This window comes from Argiope bruennichi, chromosome X2, assembly GCF_947563725.1.
Source record: "Argiope bruennichi chromosome X2, qqArgBrue1.1, whole genome shotgun sequence".
NCBI classification, from domain to species: domain Eukaryota; kingdom Metazoa; phylum Arthropoda; class Arachnida; order Araneae; family Araneidae; genus Argiope; species Argiope bruennichi.
Genome location: NC_079163.1, coordinates 7,302,477 through 7,317,733, shown reverse-complemented (window position 1 = coordinate 7,317,733; position 15,257 = coordinate 7,302,477). Strand labels below are relative to the sequence as shown.

At 31.0% G+C, this 15,257-nt stretch overlaps 1 protein-coding gene across 1 annotated transcript in view; it reads right to left on the bottom strand.

The window, feature by feature from the left end:
* The window catches only part of LOC129960590 (proclotting enzyme-like), a 45,783-nt gene that overhangs the window by 7,389 nt on the left and 23,137 nt on the right, over nt 1–15,257 (bottom strand). The window contains exons 3-4 of the mRNA XM_056074088.1: nt 2,015–2,205; nt 511–877 (exon numbers count right to left, since the gene is read on the bottom strand). Coding sequence (XP_055930063.1) covers nt 511–877; nt 2,015–2,205 — 558 coding nt within the window. The remainder of the gene's footprint in view (nt 1–510; nt 878–2,014; nt 2,206–15,257) is intronic.

Here is a 15,257-nt window from a genome sequence, read left to right as displayed (position 1 = left end):
TTTCTTTAGTGGTCTTTAACCGTGCATCGTTTTCTCGTTCTCCGATCATTTCTATATACCTCTCGACTTCCAGAAAATATGGGATATATTCCAACATATGAATGACCTATAGCGTTTTTCAACTTATTTGCTAAATATCAGCTTTGTTTTACATTCGGGGAACAGCATGATGAAATGTATCAATCGGAATTTAGCAGTCCGAAAAATTGTTGCCATCCATTTTTATGCATGTTTCACTCCTTTGTATAGTTAGCAAACTTTTCTTCATATGTTTGTCAGTATAGATTGCAGTCAGAAAGTCTCTTAGCTACTGCAGAGAAAGTCGAGCTTAATCAGTTTTCCGAAGATAATCCTCGATAAAATAAAAATAGCTCTTCTTCATATCCTGCCTAATAAAATATGATATTCGTTTCCATAACAAACCTTTACGAATAGAATTGTTGACTTAATAATGATAGAAGAACATTTTTAAATTGAAAATAAACATGTTAAAAAAAATTAAAGACTTACTAAATTCTGACGAATAAGTGAAATTCTGTGTTGATTCTTCTGTGGCTAAAATATAAGGTTCTTCAGTAGCCTCTGGAGTTGTGAAAATTTCGATGCCCTTGATTGTAGTTGTGGTGGGTTTAGAAGTGGTGTGAGCTATAACAGTTGAAGTGAAAAATGGCTTCTTCGTCCCTTTTTGGCTCAATCTTTTGATTTTTGCTGTTGTCAGGTTAGGACGTTCTGTAGTAGTAGTGGTAGTTGTAGTGGTGGTGCTGGTGGTACTGTCTATGGTGCTTGTTGTCGTCGCTTCTGTTGAAACTGTTGTTGATTCGGTGGTTTCTTGAAGTAGCGTTGCATTTGGTGTACTTATTTCTGTAGTGGCTGAGGACTTTATAATACAAAAAATAATGAAGAAAATTAATCGCTTGTACAAAATCTTTTTCAGCTTGACTTTTTTAGAAATAAATATTTACACGTAAAAGAGGATTTGTATATTGAGTTTTTCTAAGTAACTGATATTCTGATGTGTTTAACTTTGATTACAACAGTTAAATTTGCAATGTGCAACATTTTCATTTAAATATAAATGAAAGAAAATCAATGCAACAAGGGCAATTATCGTTTTCTCAGTTCAGAACAGTGTCGATCTACCACTATTAATTTTTTTAGATTCATAATCTTCCGATTCTGTTTTAGTTATCAATGTGTGTAAATATATTAAACATACTTAAATTATAAGAATCTAAAAAATGATATTTGTAAAACTGACTGAAATATATAAAACTTTGAATTTTTAAGTTTGTTATATCTTTATTTTAAACTCGTATTTGCAAATAAACTGCTGCAAGATATATCTACAATTTTTGTGAATATTTATAAAGAATCTCTGACGTAATCTGTGGTATCTAGATCAAGAAAGTAACCTGCTTCCTTCTATATACAGGCATACGATACTGAGTTTTTCTTTAAGACCAAACATTGCTGATTGTCTTATAAATGGGTATAAAGCACAAAGAAAATCTGGAAAAGAAATCTAGCTTGATAACCGATGAAATTATTTATAAAGAATTAAACATTCATTTACGATTGTCATTTCTGCAAGCTTAGAAGAAAAATTCATTTTATAATAAATACTACTTTCAGCTCATTACTTTTTAACTAAATGTTAAAATTATTTAACAAAGAAGCATAAAAGGATTTTGACAATAAAATACTATTTCATTCATCCCTTTAGTAAAAAGTACTAAAAATTAGAAAATATTTCCTTAAATCCAAAACCATACTTGACAAACCGTTACAAAAATCATACTTGAAAGGCAATTTAATAATTTCTTTAAAAAAAAATTTCTAAGAAATTTTTTTCGATTCAGTTTTGTCACTAAAGCAAATACATCTCAACTAGACTTGGATTTAAAAATTCTGCAGTTTAATCAATTACCTAATTCGTAAAAAAAAAGGATTAAAACGCCTGAAAAGTAAATATTGTATTGTTTTGATACTGTGCTTTTAGACAAAATTTTCTTACCGTAGTCCCTGGACAGCATATTCCCACCATAAATAAATTTCTGAAGCAAACTGATCTTCTTAAGCGGACCATATCGAATATGAGATAGATGCATCTGCTGAGCTCTCCACATTCTCCGGGAAGTCCATCAGGAGTCCGGCAGTGGTTCACTGTTGTTAAAGAAGGGAGGCCCAGCTCGCTAAAAAGGCCAACTGAAATAGAAATGGAATGGTAAAATATAAATTATTCGATAAAAATAAATTCGGGCATGCGATAATAATTAATGATTTAAAAACCAAATTTAAATAATAGAGCAAGTATCATGGCATCCTCTAATCCAAACCAAATAGCAAGAGAAATTTTTCGGGTCCTCCTTTCAAACCAACAGTGAAAGTCTCATGGGTAAAAGCATATGCAGACAATAAAGGTAATGAAAAACAAACCAACTGGTGAAGGGCGCAACGCGAAAGGGGCCATTTTATATGCAAACAAAACTTTCTAAACCACATATAAAAGTCCTCCTCCGGAAAAAGAGGAATGGCAAAGATATTGGAGCAATGGTGATACAGGCAGAAAAGTTTTTAATATCCTGTCCTCAGTTAACTTTCATCCTACTAACTGGATCAGAGAGGATATTATTTTCTTCTCAGAACACGGCCCATTCCCTGCCGACCTCAAAAGGTTCAATCTGTCGGCGAGTGATCAGTGCAGTTGTAGTGGGATTGGCACGGCACTTCATTATGCTACGGAATGCATCTTCACAATCTCTTGGCATATGAATGAGGTAGTACAAGGATATTATACAATATTTTTATGATGCTGTTTTAATACTTTTCAGTATACGAAATATACAGAAAGTATTAATCGAAAGTATTACGAAGAATAGTGAAAATATTATAAACGTCAAAAATTTCGAGGACGAGATTTTGAATAATCTCCACGTCTTTAGACCTTCCTGAATTCGAGGGAAAAACCTTTTTCAAAAATGTCTGTTTGAGACAAAGATAACTCAAAAACGTTTGGAGCTAGACGGAGGAAATTTGATTCATGATCTATACACCAAATGTGTAGAATTCTGCCAAATTTTGTGCAAAATCTCCTCAGAGGAAGTTTGTCTATCTGGCTGTTAGAATACCAATTAATACGATAACTGCAAAAGCAAGAGAACTAGATGAAAAAAATTCAGAACACAGCAACAAAATTCGATAACATCTATATTGTAGACACCAATAAAATTTTGAGCCAAATCCAACAATGGGTGAAAGTTTGTCGGTCTGTACCTTCAGAGCATATAAACGCGATAATTGAAAAATGCAATGACTTAAATACGTCAAATTTGGTGTGTGACTTTGTAAATGCAATTGGAGTTCTGAATCAAATTTTTGTTTCAATCGATTGGGAAAAATGCGCCTAAAGTACAAATTACCCGCGTACCAGGGATTAATCGCCAAAAACTCCGCCAAAAATCACACAATTTATTCAGTAAAAATGCTAAATTCATGCCAAAGGTTAAAATTTTGTAATTTTTGAACTGCTTTACCCAAAGTGCGAACTTTTTTGCGGGGGGGGGGTGAGGGATAACACCTTTTGAAAGTGCTCAAGAATGTTCGGGGAGACCACTCACACTGGTATTATGAAATACCAGTGGGAGTGATGATGCAATATGTGAAGATCTCATAGAAATATATTGTCTATTATATTATCTAGGACGAAAAAGAATGCGATAAAAAATGTAATGCAAAATACTTTGTAATGACATAAAATTTCTCCACGCATTTTTACAACCATTTCTCTAAAACATAGAAATAAATAAAATTAATACTATCGATTTTTACCAAAGCATGTAAATCTCTTGACTGGTTTAAATACTACAAGAATAAAATTGGTACGAAAATACTCAAGAATTCAAGCTTGTGCCTATATCAAGACCAGACTTTTTCTACTAGTAGAGTGATGTGCCTTGCATTCTGATATTCAGGGGGAAATATCATACATTATTGGCGTCTTTTAACAAAATCAAAAATAAAACGAAATTCACTTTTGTCCACACTGAAAAAACGTGTTGCGTTACTAATTCGCTTATGATTTTGACACTACGCAAACTTCATAACTGGACAATTCTCATGACAGATTGAATAGAGGTAAACTCATTGAAAATCGATGATGATGCATATATATATATATATTCGATAAAAATTGTTCTTTTCTATATTCGTTCGATTCTTTTTGACTGCAACAGATTACAATGGAATGGTTAGAAATACAGTATGTGCCAAAATATACAGTATTGAAATGAAAAGATGAACAAAATTACATTACTGTCAACTGTGAGTTTATTTTTTCTCAAAAAAATTAACATGCATACATACACACTATTAGCGTTTTTATTTACCACGGTATGAGTGATGTAAGTGTTCAAAGTGTGCACCGCCCCGCTGTAGACAGTGTTCATATGGTTCACGCAGATTCTCAAACATATCGTGAAACAAAGGTTGCTGCAGACTTCTGCAAAAAACAGAGATGATTTTCTCACGTAATACAGGCACAGTTCTTGATGGATATTAGCACACTCTCCTTTTCCATTCCTGGTGACACAGTGCACTATCAGAACGGTGAAATTTCGTAACAAGAGACAGCATAACTGTGTTATTTGGTGCCGTCTTATTAAACTTCTCTTGGAATTGTTCTGCCATCTTTTCAATCTCGGTCCACCGTCACGACCGCTTACGTATGAGCGGAAATAATGTTCAACTATAAATACTTTTTCCTCCGTCGAGAGACCCATTTCCAACAACTGCACAACACAACTTAATTTTCACTACTGCGAACACCTGTAGCTGGAGCTATGCTTCGTCGACAAATGCAACCACGTGTTCGAGTATTGTATATTTTTCATACTATATATAATGTTATACTATATATAAAATATATAGAGTTTCAGTACTGTATATTTTGGTATTCTTGATCCTTTGCAACAATTCTTATTAAAATAATGAACACGGAAATATATATATAATCATATATTAGAATCTCATTTCATGGGTGAGTGGAAACCTTTTCATGGATTTATTCTTTCAGATTTTTAAACCACTTTAAGTAAAAGCACTTGAAAATATTGTTTAAAGTTTGTTGAATAACTATTTTAAGTTGCTGAAATTTAATTTCCTTATTTTTTATTTATTTGGTTCACAATATGATTATTTCAAAATCAATAAACTTGCGAAAAGAAAAATATTATTTTAAACTGCTCTGTATAGTCGTCAATAAAAACAATAGAACACCTCTGAAGCTTGATTATTCTTTATAGTATGTTCATAAAATTGGTATCGATGGGAATTATTCAAACGGACAGGTTTATTTAGATAAAAAAAAACTGATTACCCGAGTACATTAACATAGTTAATTAATTAGTTTCTCGCAATTATCCCATAAGCAAGATTTTTTTAATAATTCAATCCAGTATATCTATTTATATATGTGTACCAAATTATAATCAAATTCGTTCGTAGATATAATTAGTTGTATAGCTTAAAACTGCAAAGTTAATGATCAATTAGTAAGTTCGAGTAGTGCTTGACTGAAATTAATTTTGTTTGCTTGAAACTCCTCCTAAAAAGAGCTGATCCACTAAGGGCCATAAATAAAATATATCCCTAAATAATAATAATTGCTAAAAGCAAAAATTGCATTTATTTCTTTAAAAATTCAAAAAATTAACTAAACTTGATTCAGAAAGATCTTTAGCAAAAATACTCATTTTTAAATTCCAACTAATATAGGAATTTCATTACTTTTCAATATATTTTTGAATCTGCCTGTATGGATATTCCCGCCCTAGACATTTCAAAAACACCTAGAAATTTTTTTTATTATGAATCAAATCCTTTGTTTCAATGATTTTAAATGAAATTTTACATCATTAGTAATAAACTAATTCGCATGATGATATTTTAAGCCAATGAATTTTTCAACCGACATTTAAAGGAGGAAGTTTTATTTTCAGGGAGAAATGATTATTAATTGGATAGGAAATTCATTAAACTAAGAAGTACCTTTTGTCTATAAGAAAGATAAGAGATTTGATTTTAAACAAATTTCGACAGTATTTTACCAATAGAATTTAGAATTTTAAATTACAGGAAAAAAAAGTTAACTCACAAACGAGAATTCAATGGATGCATTTGATTAAAACAACTATATGCAGATGATATTTATGATGATGAAACAATTAATCGCTGGAATTTAAAAAAATTGTTCTTTATCTCACTAGAAATAATTTTTTTTTCTCATACATAATTATTCCTTCTTCTAATAAGAAATTCTTCTTAACATCCTACATCTTTTTTGTCAACCGATTAAATATATTTATTTCTGATAAGAAGGAAAATTCCACTTTATTAAAATCATTTGATCTGGAAATCATCCATTGGTGATTTGATTATGGTAGTTGCTACTCTTGCATTACGATGAGTAAATAGATAGAAACAAAAATAATATACAGTCCTTCAATTAGTAGGAGTGTCAAAGCGTTACAAACTAACAAAAAGAATTCAGCATTTTTTTTTTTGTTTTTTTTTTTGTTTCAAAAACTATTTCGGAATTCACGGGATTTTTAAGATTTCGATGTTTTAGTATCCGAGCTTTGTTGCCATATAAGAATTTTACTGTGTAACAATTCACTTTTTTTATCAAGTCGTGTTTAAAATTTGTAAAAAAAATAAAGATATTTTTATTTATAAATTTATTTCACCCATTTGCATAGTAAAACTATGCTTTTTAAATGAAGCACAAAAATTCAGTAAAATATTATAGTGTCTGTAATATCATCAAAAGTTCATTCATTTCATTTAACATTGGACATGTCATTTCTCGGAACTTTGTAACTTTCGAAATTTTCATCAGAAGTTTACAAACAAAAGAAAGAAAAAGTTGATGATTAATTTCATGACGTGCAATTGATTCAGTGAAAAAAATTCGTAGGTGTAATAGGTAAATTTCGAGATGTTAATTAGCTTAGTTAATTAGTGTGTCTATATAAAAACAAACCTGTCCCATTAAGCCATATCCATCGAGACCAGTTTTGTGAAGATAATAAATAGCAAAGTTGCAGAGGTGTTCCATCACTTTTTATTGATGACTTTTTTTTTTTAAGATTTTAGTTTGGTAATAGTGGGGAAAAGTTGCCTTTTAGGCATTTAGGTTCAAAAACAATTTTAAAAATTTTGGTTGAAATACTATATTATCTTGAAGTACTGCAAAGAACTTAAAATTTGTAAAAAAGTTGAATAAATTATAAACTTGGAGAAAATATTTCTTATGAATTTATCGTAGGTGTAATGTTACAAAAGATTGTTTTAAATACGTATATAAGCATTATAACTAAAAAATTTATTAATTACAAATACAATAAGAGTAATAAAATATTTTTAATATCAAATTTTGTGTTTCTTACTTCTGTATCCTTAATGATTTTCAAATGCTGTAATTGCAAAATGTTTGTTTCTACTTTATTACCATATTTAACTGTCTTTTTTCGCATTAAGTTAAAATGGGCTTCTGTCTGCAAACATGCATATTTAAAAAATTAGCATCATTTTGAAAATTTGGACAATTCCCTTCCTCTTAAACATAATCGTTCTTTTCATCGCCTCTCGTACTCTTTCCCGTTTATTTTAACTGCCCTACCTACTCTCACATTCATTTCTACTAACTTTATGATTTATTATATACTTTAGAATTTATGCTTGTAAATTACTTTAATTCAAGCAAATGATAATTATCACTTTTTTGATGATATTCATCCTTTAGCCTGAATAAAGCTTTACAGACATAATTTCTAAAGTATATAATAAACATAGAAGAAGAGCCAACACTCGAAGTAACTGTACAATGAGGAGTTAGGATTTCAAATTGCTTCAAGACTAATTTAGGAAATAATTTTCTCTACTGTACTTTTCAAGCCATACGTTATAAAGTTAATGGAATAAAATGAAAACACTTGTTCAAACTTCTAAACGATTGCAAATGACATATTAAACGAAAAGCGAACATGAGTGCGAATTTTATCATTAAAGCCGAATTTACTGGTTCTAAAAATTAAGTTCTTGCTTTCCGAATCTCTTTTGCTTTTGTGCTGTTTTGAATATAATGTTTTATAAAGTTGTGATTTCATCCATAAAAATGCTTGACACGTGAAAAATAAGAAAGAAAACTCCCTTTACGGATTGCCTTTCTCATGTTAACTCAATAAATCTGATGTAATGTATTACACATTCATGCGCAAATATACAGCATACTTCCGATTTCATATCCTCTGATTTAAAATGAGTTTCGGAGCTATTAAAGTTCTAAAATATTTAATATTTGAAAGAGAAAAATGAATTAAATGTTTGATATATCTCATTTACGTAAGACATGTGGTATGAATGAAAGTTTTCTTTTTATATTACTGGTTTTAAAACGTTCTGGTACTCTAGCTCTAAAGAATCCAAAATAAAAAGGAAAAATAGATATTTTAAAACACTCAGCATAATCTTCCTTAATTCCGATGTTCTTTTTCTGTTATTATTATTTATGTAAACCTTTAACTTCTTCAGATATAAAGCCTTGTTTGCATCAACTTGCACTGCTCCAGAGGACGAAGTACATCGACATACTAAAACCCCTATAGGCTCAATTTGAAATATAGATGTTCTCTCATATGCATGTTGACATCGTGAGGTCTTTCCTATCAAAGTTTTAAGAAAGATCTATTGTGCATACATAGCTTTACACTTCCCTAGAAAGATCAGTCTGCTAAATCAACTGTAGAAACCTTCTGCAGAAAGTGATCGTTAAGTTCAATGTGCGAGCAACTACTATAACTGACCAAGGTTTAAACTTCGAGAGTCGACTTGTGTCGAATTTACCGAAGTATTTCGGAGTTCATAGATCCAAAATTACTAATTTCTATGGGCAGTGGCACCGTAGAGTCCATTTGTCAATTTTTGAAGGTAACCATAATGGTTTCTGCCAGTGAGAAATGGTACAAAGTTCTCCCAACTGTTTTTTTAAAGTATGTTATGTGTATTGAAGGATGATATAGGATTATTCCAAGTTGAAATAGTCTGCTAAAACTGTGCATTTGCCTGTAGAATTTTGTTTAAATTTCCAGTGAGTTTCCTGAGTACACTGCCTTTATACAGTGAGTGAAAAATGTCATACAGGGAATCAGTCCCTGCTCCTGTAGTCAGACATAATACCAGAGTCGTTTATGTTCATTAGGGTCTACAATCTTTCTCTTAGTTTTTCATTCGTCTAGATTGTGTTCGAAGATCTGACTCTACATTCCAAAGGTCATATCTTGTTGTTTCCATGATTTTTTTTTTTTTTTTTTTTGCATGGAAGTGGATGACAGATTGCTTCCTTACATATATTTGAAACATAGCCATTCGGAACCATCTGCGCCACCAGATACAATCATACCTTTTAGGAAATTTGCCAAAACTAACGATGAAGTTCCTGGATGTCAAATTCCTGAGGGTTCGAAGTAGAATGTCATTAACAGGTCAGCACGACATGTGCGTTGGAGGACATGAACTGTTCTTGTGATGTTGTTTTCTCGCCTAACCTACTGATGGAAAAGCGATGTGGAGGATTTTGTTTCTGCCTCTGCGCATACTGGGAAGCGGATCATACCTACATAGCAAGCGAAAACATTGTGTTTATCCCAACTCTCCTCCTTTTAGATTGTCACCACTGTTATGTTTTGCACTTCTTGGTTTTAGTTTTGGTTGTTTTAATTTTGTTAAATAAATTTGCTTAGTTAACTTTGCTTCTATTGAATTCATTGGTAGTGGATGGGGAAAGAGTTAGTACAGTAAGTGATTCACCATAAGCGCCAAAAGACTGATGCCGCAAAACTTAAAAAAAAAAGCTTTTTCTGGCAACTATACAGCTTAAATTGGATTTCCTTTCCTAAACACTTTTAGTAGAATACATGGGCATATGTCATGAAGTATAGGATATCGTCCTAAGAAATTGCTCAGTTTTATAGTATTTTATATACAAGTTCATTTTGCTTTCTTCCGGATTTACAGTTTTTTCGAATTTATCCAGAAAGGCTTGACGAAACCTTTGAATTTCAAACTTTAAAATAATGCTAGAACTCATGTTTTACTGTAAATATTCGGACAATAGCGTATTTAGGCTAGCGATCAAAAATCGATGAAGAAAACGATTTGCGTTCACTAAGTTTTCCAGAAAGTCAAATATAATTTTTAACTTTCATCATTATTGTTTCATTGTGTTGTTTACTGGGCGTAATACTTGCATGCAATATTTGAAAAAAATAGCAAACATATTTGGAAGAATAGAAACAATTTCTTAAAACAAATTTTTCAGCCTGTTTATCGTTAAAAACTTTCAGAATTTTCAACCAGATTATATCAAACTAACAAAATACGTGATAAAATGCCAACGTAGTATTATATTAAAATTTCAAGAAAATATATTGATTATTCGAGAAAATATAAATAAATGTATAAAATAATTTTTAAAGACGCATAAACGAAACATAGTATATTTTTTCTTCTTAATTTCGAAACCAAATATCTAGGTCAGCTTATAAAACAAATTTTAGTAGAATGCCATCATGAGTCAGTAAGATCCCTTTCAGTTGCTCTCAAAAAGAAGCTAAATAATATAGATTTTTCCATAAATTGATATTTTTAAAACTTGAATATGCGAATAGTTCTATTGAATAAATTGAATAAATATGCTAAATATTTCTGCATACTTGATAAAGATGCATCAATTACTAAAATGAAATGGGACCACCCTTTGCGGCAATGATAGCAGACAGAAATGATAGCAGATAGAAAGAGTACGGTCTAGTTAATGGAATGCCTGCAGGAATTGCAGAATTCCACTTTAGAAATTATAACTAATGTCATGCGCAGGGGTCTAATTCGAGTTTGACACTCCGATTCATAGTGGAAGTATGTGGGATTGAGGTCGGAACTCAGAACAATTCATTCTAATTCCTCAATATCCATATCAGTAAATCAGCTCTGCCTAGTTCATGCGTTAATGACAGGAGGAAATTGAAACATTTTGAAGCAATAATGAGCTATCTCCCAACTGTTGTTATATTGTTGGTTGTATAAAACTATCGAGAATTTTTAGATAAGTTGTTGCCTTCTTTCTTTCCTATACAAAAACAAAACAATTATGGACTTAATTGCTTTGTTTAGTATGCCCAACTTAAGCCGTCATTGTCGCAAATAATAATCAAGTTTAAATTATCTAATAATTGGCACATCTGCAAAAAAAGCGAAACATAAAGATGTCTACATATTTTTAATTATATAATGCCAATCAAGTTACAATTTTTGTTTCTGGAAATAATGGGAATAACTTAACAAAATTTGTTATTTTTGATTGCTAATTTATTGCAATTTAAATTAATTTTTTGAGTTTGTCATTTGTTTTAGTTGTTTCACAGATTTTGAAACGCTCTTTTTTTTGTTTAGTACAGGAATCGCGACTCGATTAATTATTATACCTGCATTTGTATATTTTGCAACTAATTTAATATTTTGAAATATTGCTGCAACAAATGAGTAATCATCATAACGTGTCATCAATTTTTACACCTTCATTTCACTATACCGTTTTTTATTTCACCGACCAAAACCTTTAAAGGAAAATAAAATGATCAAGCAAAATAATTTCAGTTATCCATCTGCCCTTAACGTTTCTTTCAAAATAACACACTTTCGAATGTTAAAAATAACGAAGATACTGCCGAGTCATTCTCAATTAATATTTTTATCTCTCATATTCTTTAGGGAAGATGAATTGCAAACTTCGTATACGACAACAAATAAAAAACAATCTTATAGTAGCTTTAAAAATGCACATTTTAAGTTACTATAAATTAAAAAAAATGAGTAGTTTGAATTTTCTTTCTATATAATATTAAAAAGATTGTGTTTTTAGTATATTAATCAAAATCTTTAATTTGTCATGAAATGCCGGCTGATAGGTTCAGACACGCTCCGTTGGACAGAAAATTAAGAAATCCATTCTTATATATGTATATTTTTTACAAAGTAAAAGAATACAGGAATGTAAATGGATTGGAGTGCCAGTGCCTTAGGATTTATAGAATCATTATCTATGAGTGGAAAATTTTGTAAAGTATCAACATTTTATTGCATGACATTATAAAAATAATTAATGAACAAGTGAAGTTACGTTTTTAATTAATTAAAATATTTTTCGGTACAAAAATAAATCTCCACCAAGCTCTACCGAGTGGGACAAGGTGCAGCTAATCTTTAACACAGATAAATAGATTCGTCATCTTCTTCTCCTTTTCCCCTGTATAGGAGCGTTGAGCCCATCAGTTACACTACCTGCACTGAATCAAGCGCTCGGTAAGTTGCGAGTATAAAAAGTCAGAGTAAAAACTCGGAGCATCATCCCGACTAAGTTTTCTTAAACTTGGGGAGAAATAGCATTTTCATCCATTCCGGATCCTACTTCTCAAGATCAGTCTTACTTTTATACGGTTGAACCGTTCTCGTTAATCTACAAAGAAAAAAGTACTACTTAGCAAAGTGGAATTGGGTCGGACATGTTCTATAAAAATCTTGTTCCACCGATGCGTTAAAGTGGGATTAATGCTCGTTGTTAGTTAGGCTTTTAACAACAGAGCTTATAAATTATTTAAAATAATCACTGAAATGACAATTTTGCTGTGAAGTTATAAGCAAACAAGAACGAATGACTTTCATTTTGTGCCAAACTGGAAAGACGTAAATAAACTATTCTGGAGAAACCATACTACTTCTTTAAGAAACCTCTACACAAACCAAAATGCCGAATGAAAATCATTACGAACTTTCTTTTTTCTCCTCTATTATTAGTGTAAATGCTGTCAACCTGATAGCAACAGCACTTGAATCAATAGCTCAACTATCTCATCATATTCCTTTATCTTATCTTACACCGCCCTCCCTAAAAATTTTGTTATTTATACTCATTTAAAAGACCGAGGTGACAGGGTGTGAATGTTTGACATCAACTATTTTGATGTTCTAAACTCAGTTCCATTGAAAATACAGAATGTATATGAACCTAGCGCATCCTAATTTGGTTGTCATGGGCGAAACGTCCTCATGTTGATAAGGTTTAGTTTAGTTTAGTTATATTAGCGTCCCGTTTTAAAGCAACAGTGAGGCTAATTTCGGATGGACCTGCAATTTTCAACTGCGGTCAGACAACGAGAACGGCATCTGAATTTGCATCCCTCTCTCCAAAATTCCACACTACACCAGAGGGAGGACATTTGGTCCCGACAGATTTAACATGCACCAAACCCGCTTACACGACGGTTCTTGGGTGTAATCGGGTCTTGAACCTGAAACGCTCCGATTCTGAAGCCGAGACCCTACTTACTTGCCAACTTATTGCTTGCACTTGCGCAAAGATTATAGGCATAATACAATTATTATCTCGAAAGTAAAAAAAAAAAAGAAAAAATATTATTTATACTTCTCATTTATATATCATTCAATTCCAATGAATGTATTCACTGTCGACAAGAAAATAAATATCATTCTTTCTATTATTCCTCATTAAACAAGATAGCTATTTGAAATTTCAAACGATATTTCTAAAATTATTTCTTCTGCGGCAGCTCAAACGCGCCGGGTACCAGCAAGTAATTTATAAAAATGTTATCGAATCTAACTTCCTTGTTTCGCAGTAGTAGCTATTGACGTATCTTTCATAAGTACTTCAAATGATAATAAATCAGAATCTATTGATAAAGAAACCTCTATTTTTTTACAAATGCTTATTAAGGTCACTTTGAATATGCATTTGCTTTTATGACATTCACATTCATTGTAACAGCCTTTAATTTACAACTTCGAGAGTACTGGCATTATCTAATTCCAAAAACTTTTCAAATGGATAATTGCTTTCGTTCCAATTCAAGGATTTCGGAGAATGCTGCCTAGAATTAGATGTGTTAAAAAAAATTCTGAAATAGCAATCATACGCATTTAATTGTTCTTTTTCTTGACATCGAATTCTATTACTTTTGCCATTTAACATAATTAATTTCATTAATAACAAATGTCAAATCTCTTTTTCTTAATAGAAAATGAATAGGTCTTTTATTTAAAGACATTTTAGAATTTTTATGAAATTAGGACTCATATTTTATTGATATCTTAAAATTGAACTTTAAAAATTAAATTGCATAAACCAGATTCAGTTTACATTGTATAGGTATGGCAATTTAAAATGCAAAAGTAATAAATTACAACGTCATTAAGAGGATTTTCTAAATAAATCGAAACGAATAGTTTTTTAATCGTCCCTTTTCAATAAAAATAGCTATTTATTAATAAAATATCTTGGAAAATAAATATCTTGAAAAATAAATATCTTGAAAAACATTCAGAAATACTGCATTTTCCACGGAGCGTGCTGGGGGGATTTATTCCTTACGTTCATTTAAAAGTTTTTGTTTCCATTAAATTTATTATTTAACTAATCATGGGCCTTTTCCGTCTTATTTTTATTGTTTTAATGTTCTAAATAATCCAAATTGCATCTGCGGTCGCTTTAGTGACTCAAACCATTTTGTTTTCTACCTGGGAATATATAGTAAATTGCCATTTAGAGAAATTTATGACCAATTTAAATATAAATGACTCGCCAGTGTTTTCAATAACAAAATTTCCTTATTGAATTGAAAGAGTCGATGGTTGTGTCTCCGGAGGTTAGTGACCGACTGATAGGTTGATATCTAGGTTTTCTTTTGTCTTCCTGTTTGTTCCCACTTTTTTGGCATTTGCCTGCTTTCTCTGTTGGATGTCTTTGAGTTTTTGCAATTTTTTGAGTTTACTTAATGATTTACAGAGTTCTCCTGTTGAGAAATCTTTTTGCTCGACGTTATTAACATCACTGCCTTTTTTTTTCCCCTTTTATATAACGTACATGGATGAACTTTTATATTTTATTTAATTGGTTCGTGTTTGTTTTGATAGTTCCTTATTCTTTTATTTCCTTAGTATTTACACAAATTTCCCTTTTTTTTTTTTTTTTTTTTTTTTGTAAAATGATTCTTTTTTTATAATGTTTCTGCTTTCTCCCTTCTGTTAAATTTGTAAATATTTATTGTCCTTCTTTTTCAATTAAGATTTTGAGGTATGATGATATATTTTATTTTTGATATTGAGAAAACTGAACTTTTATCAGCCTG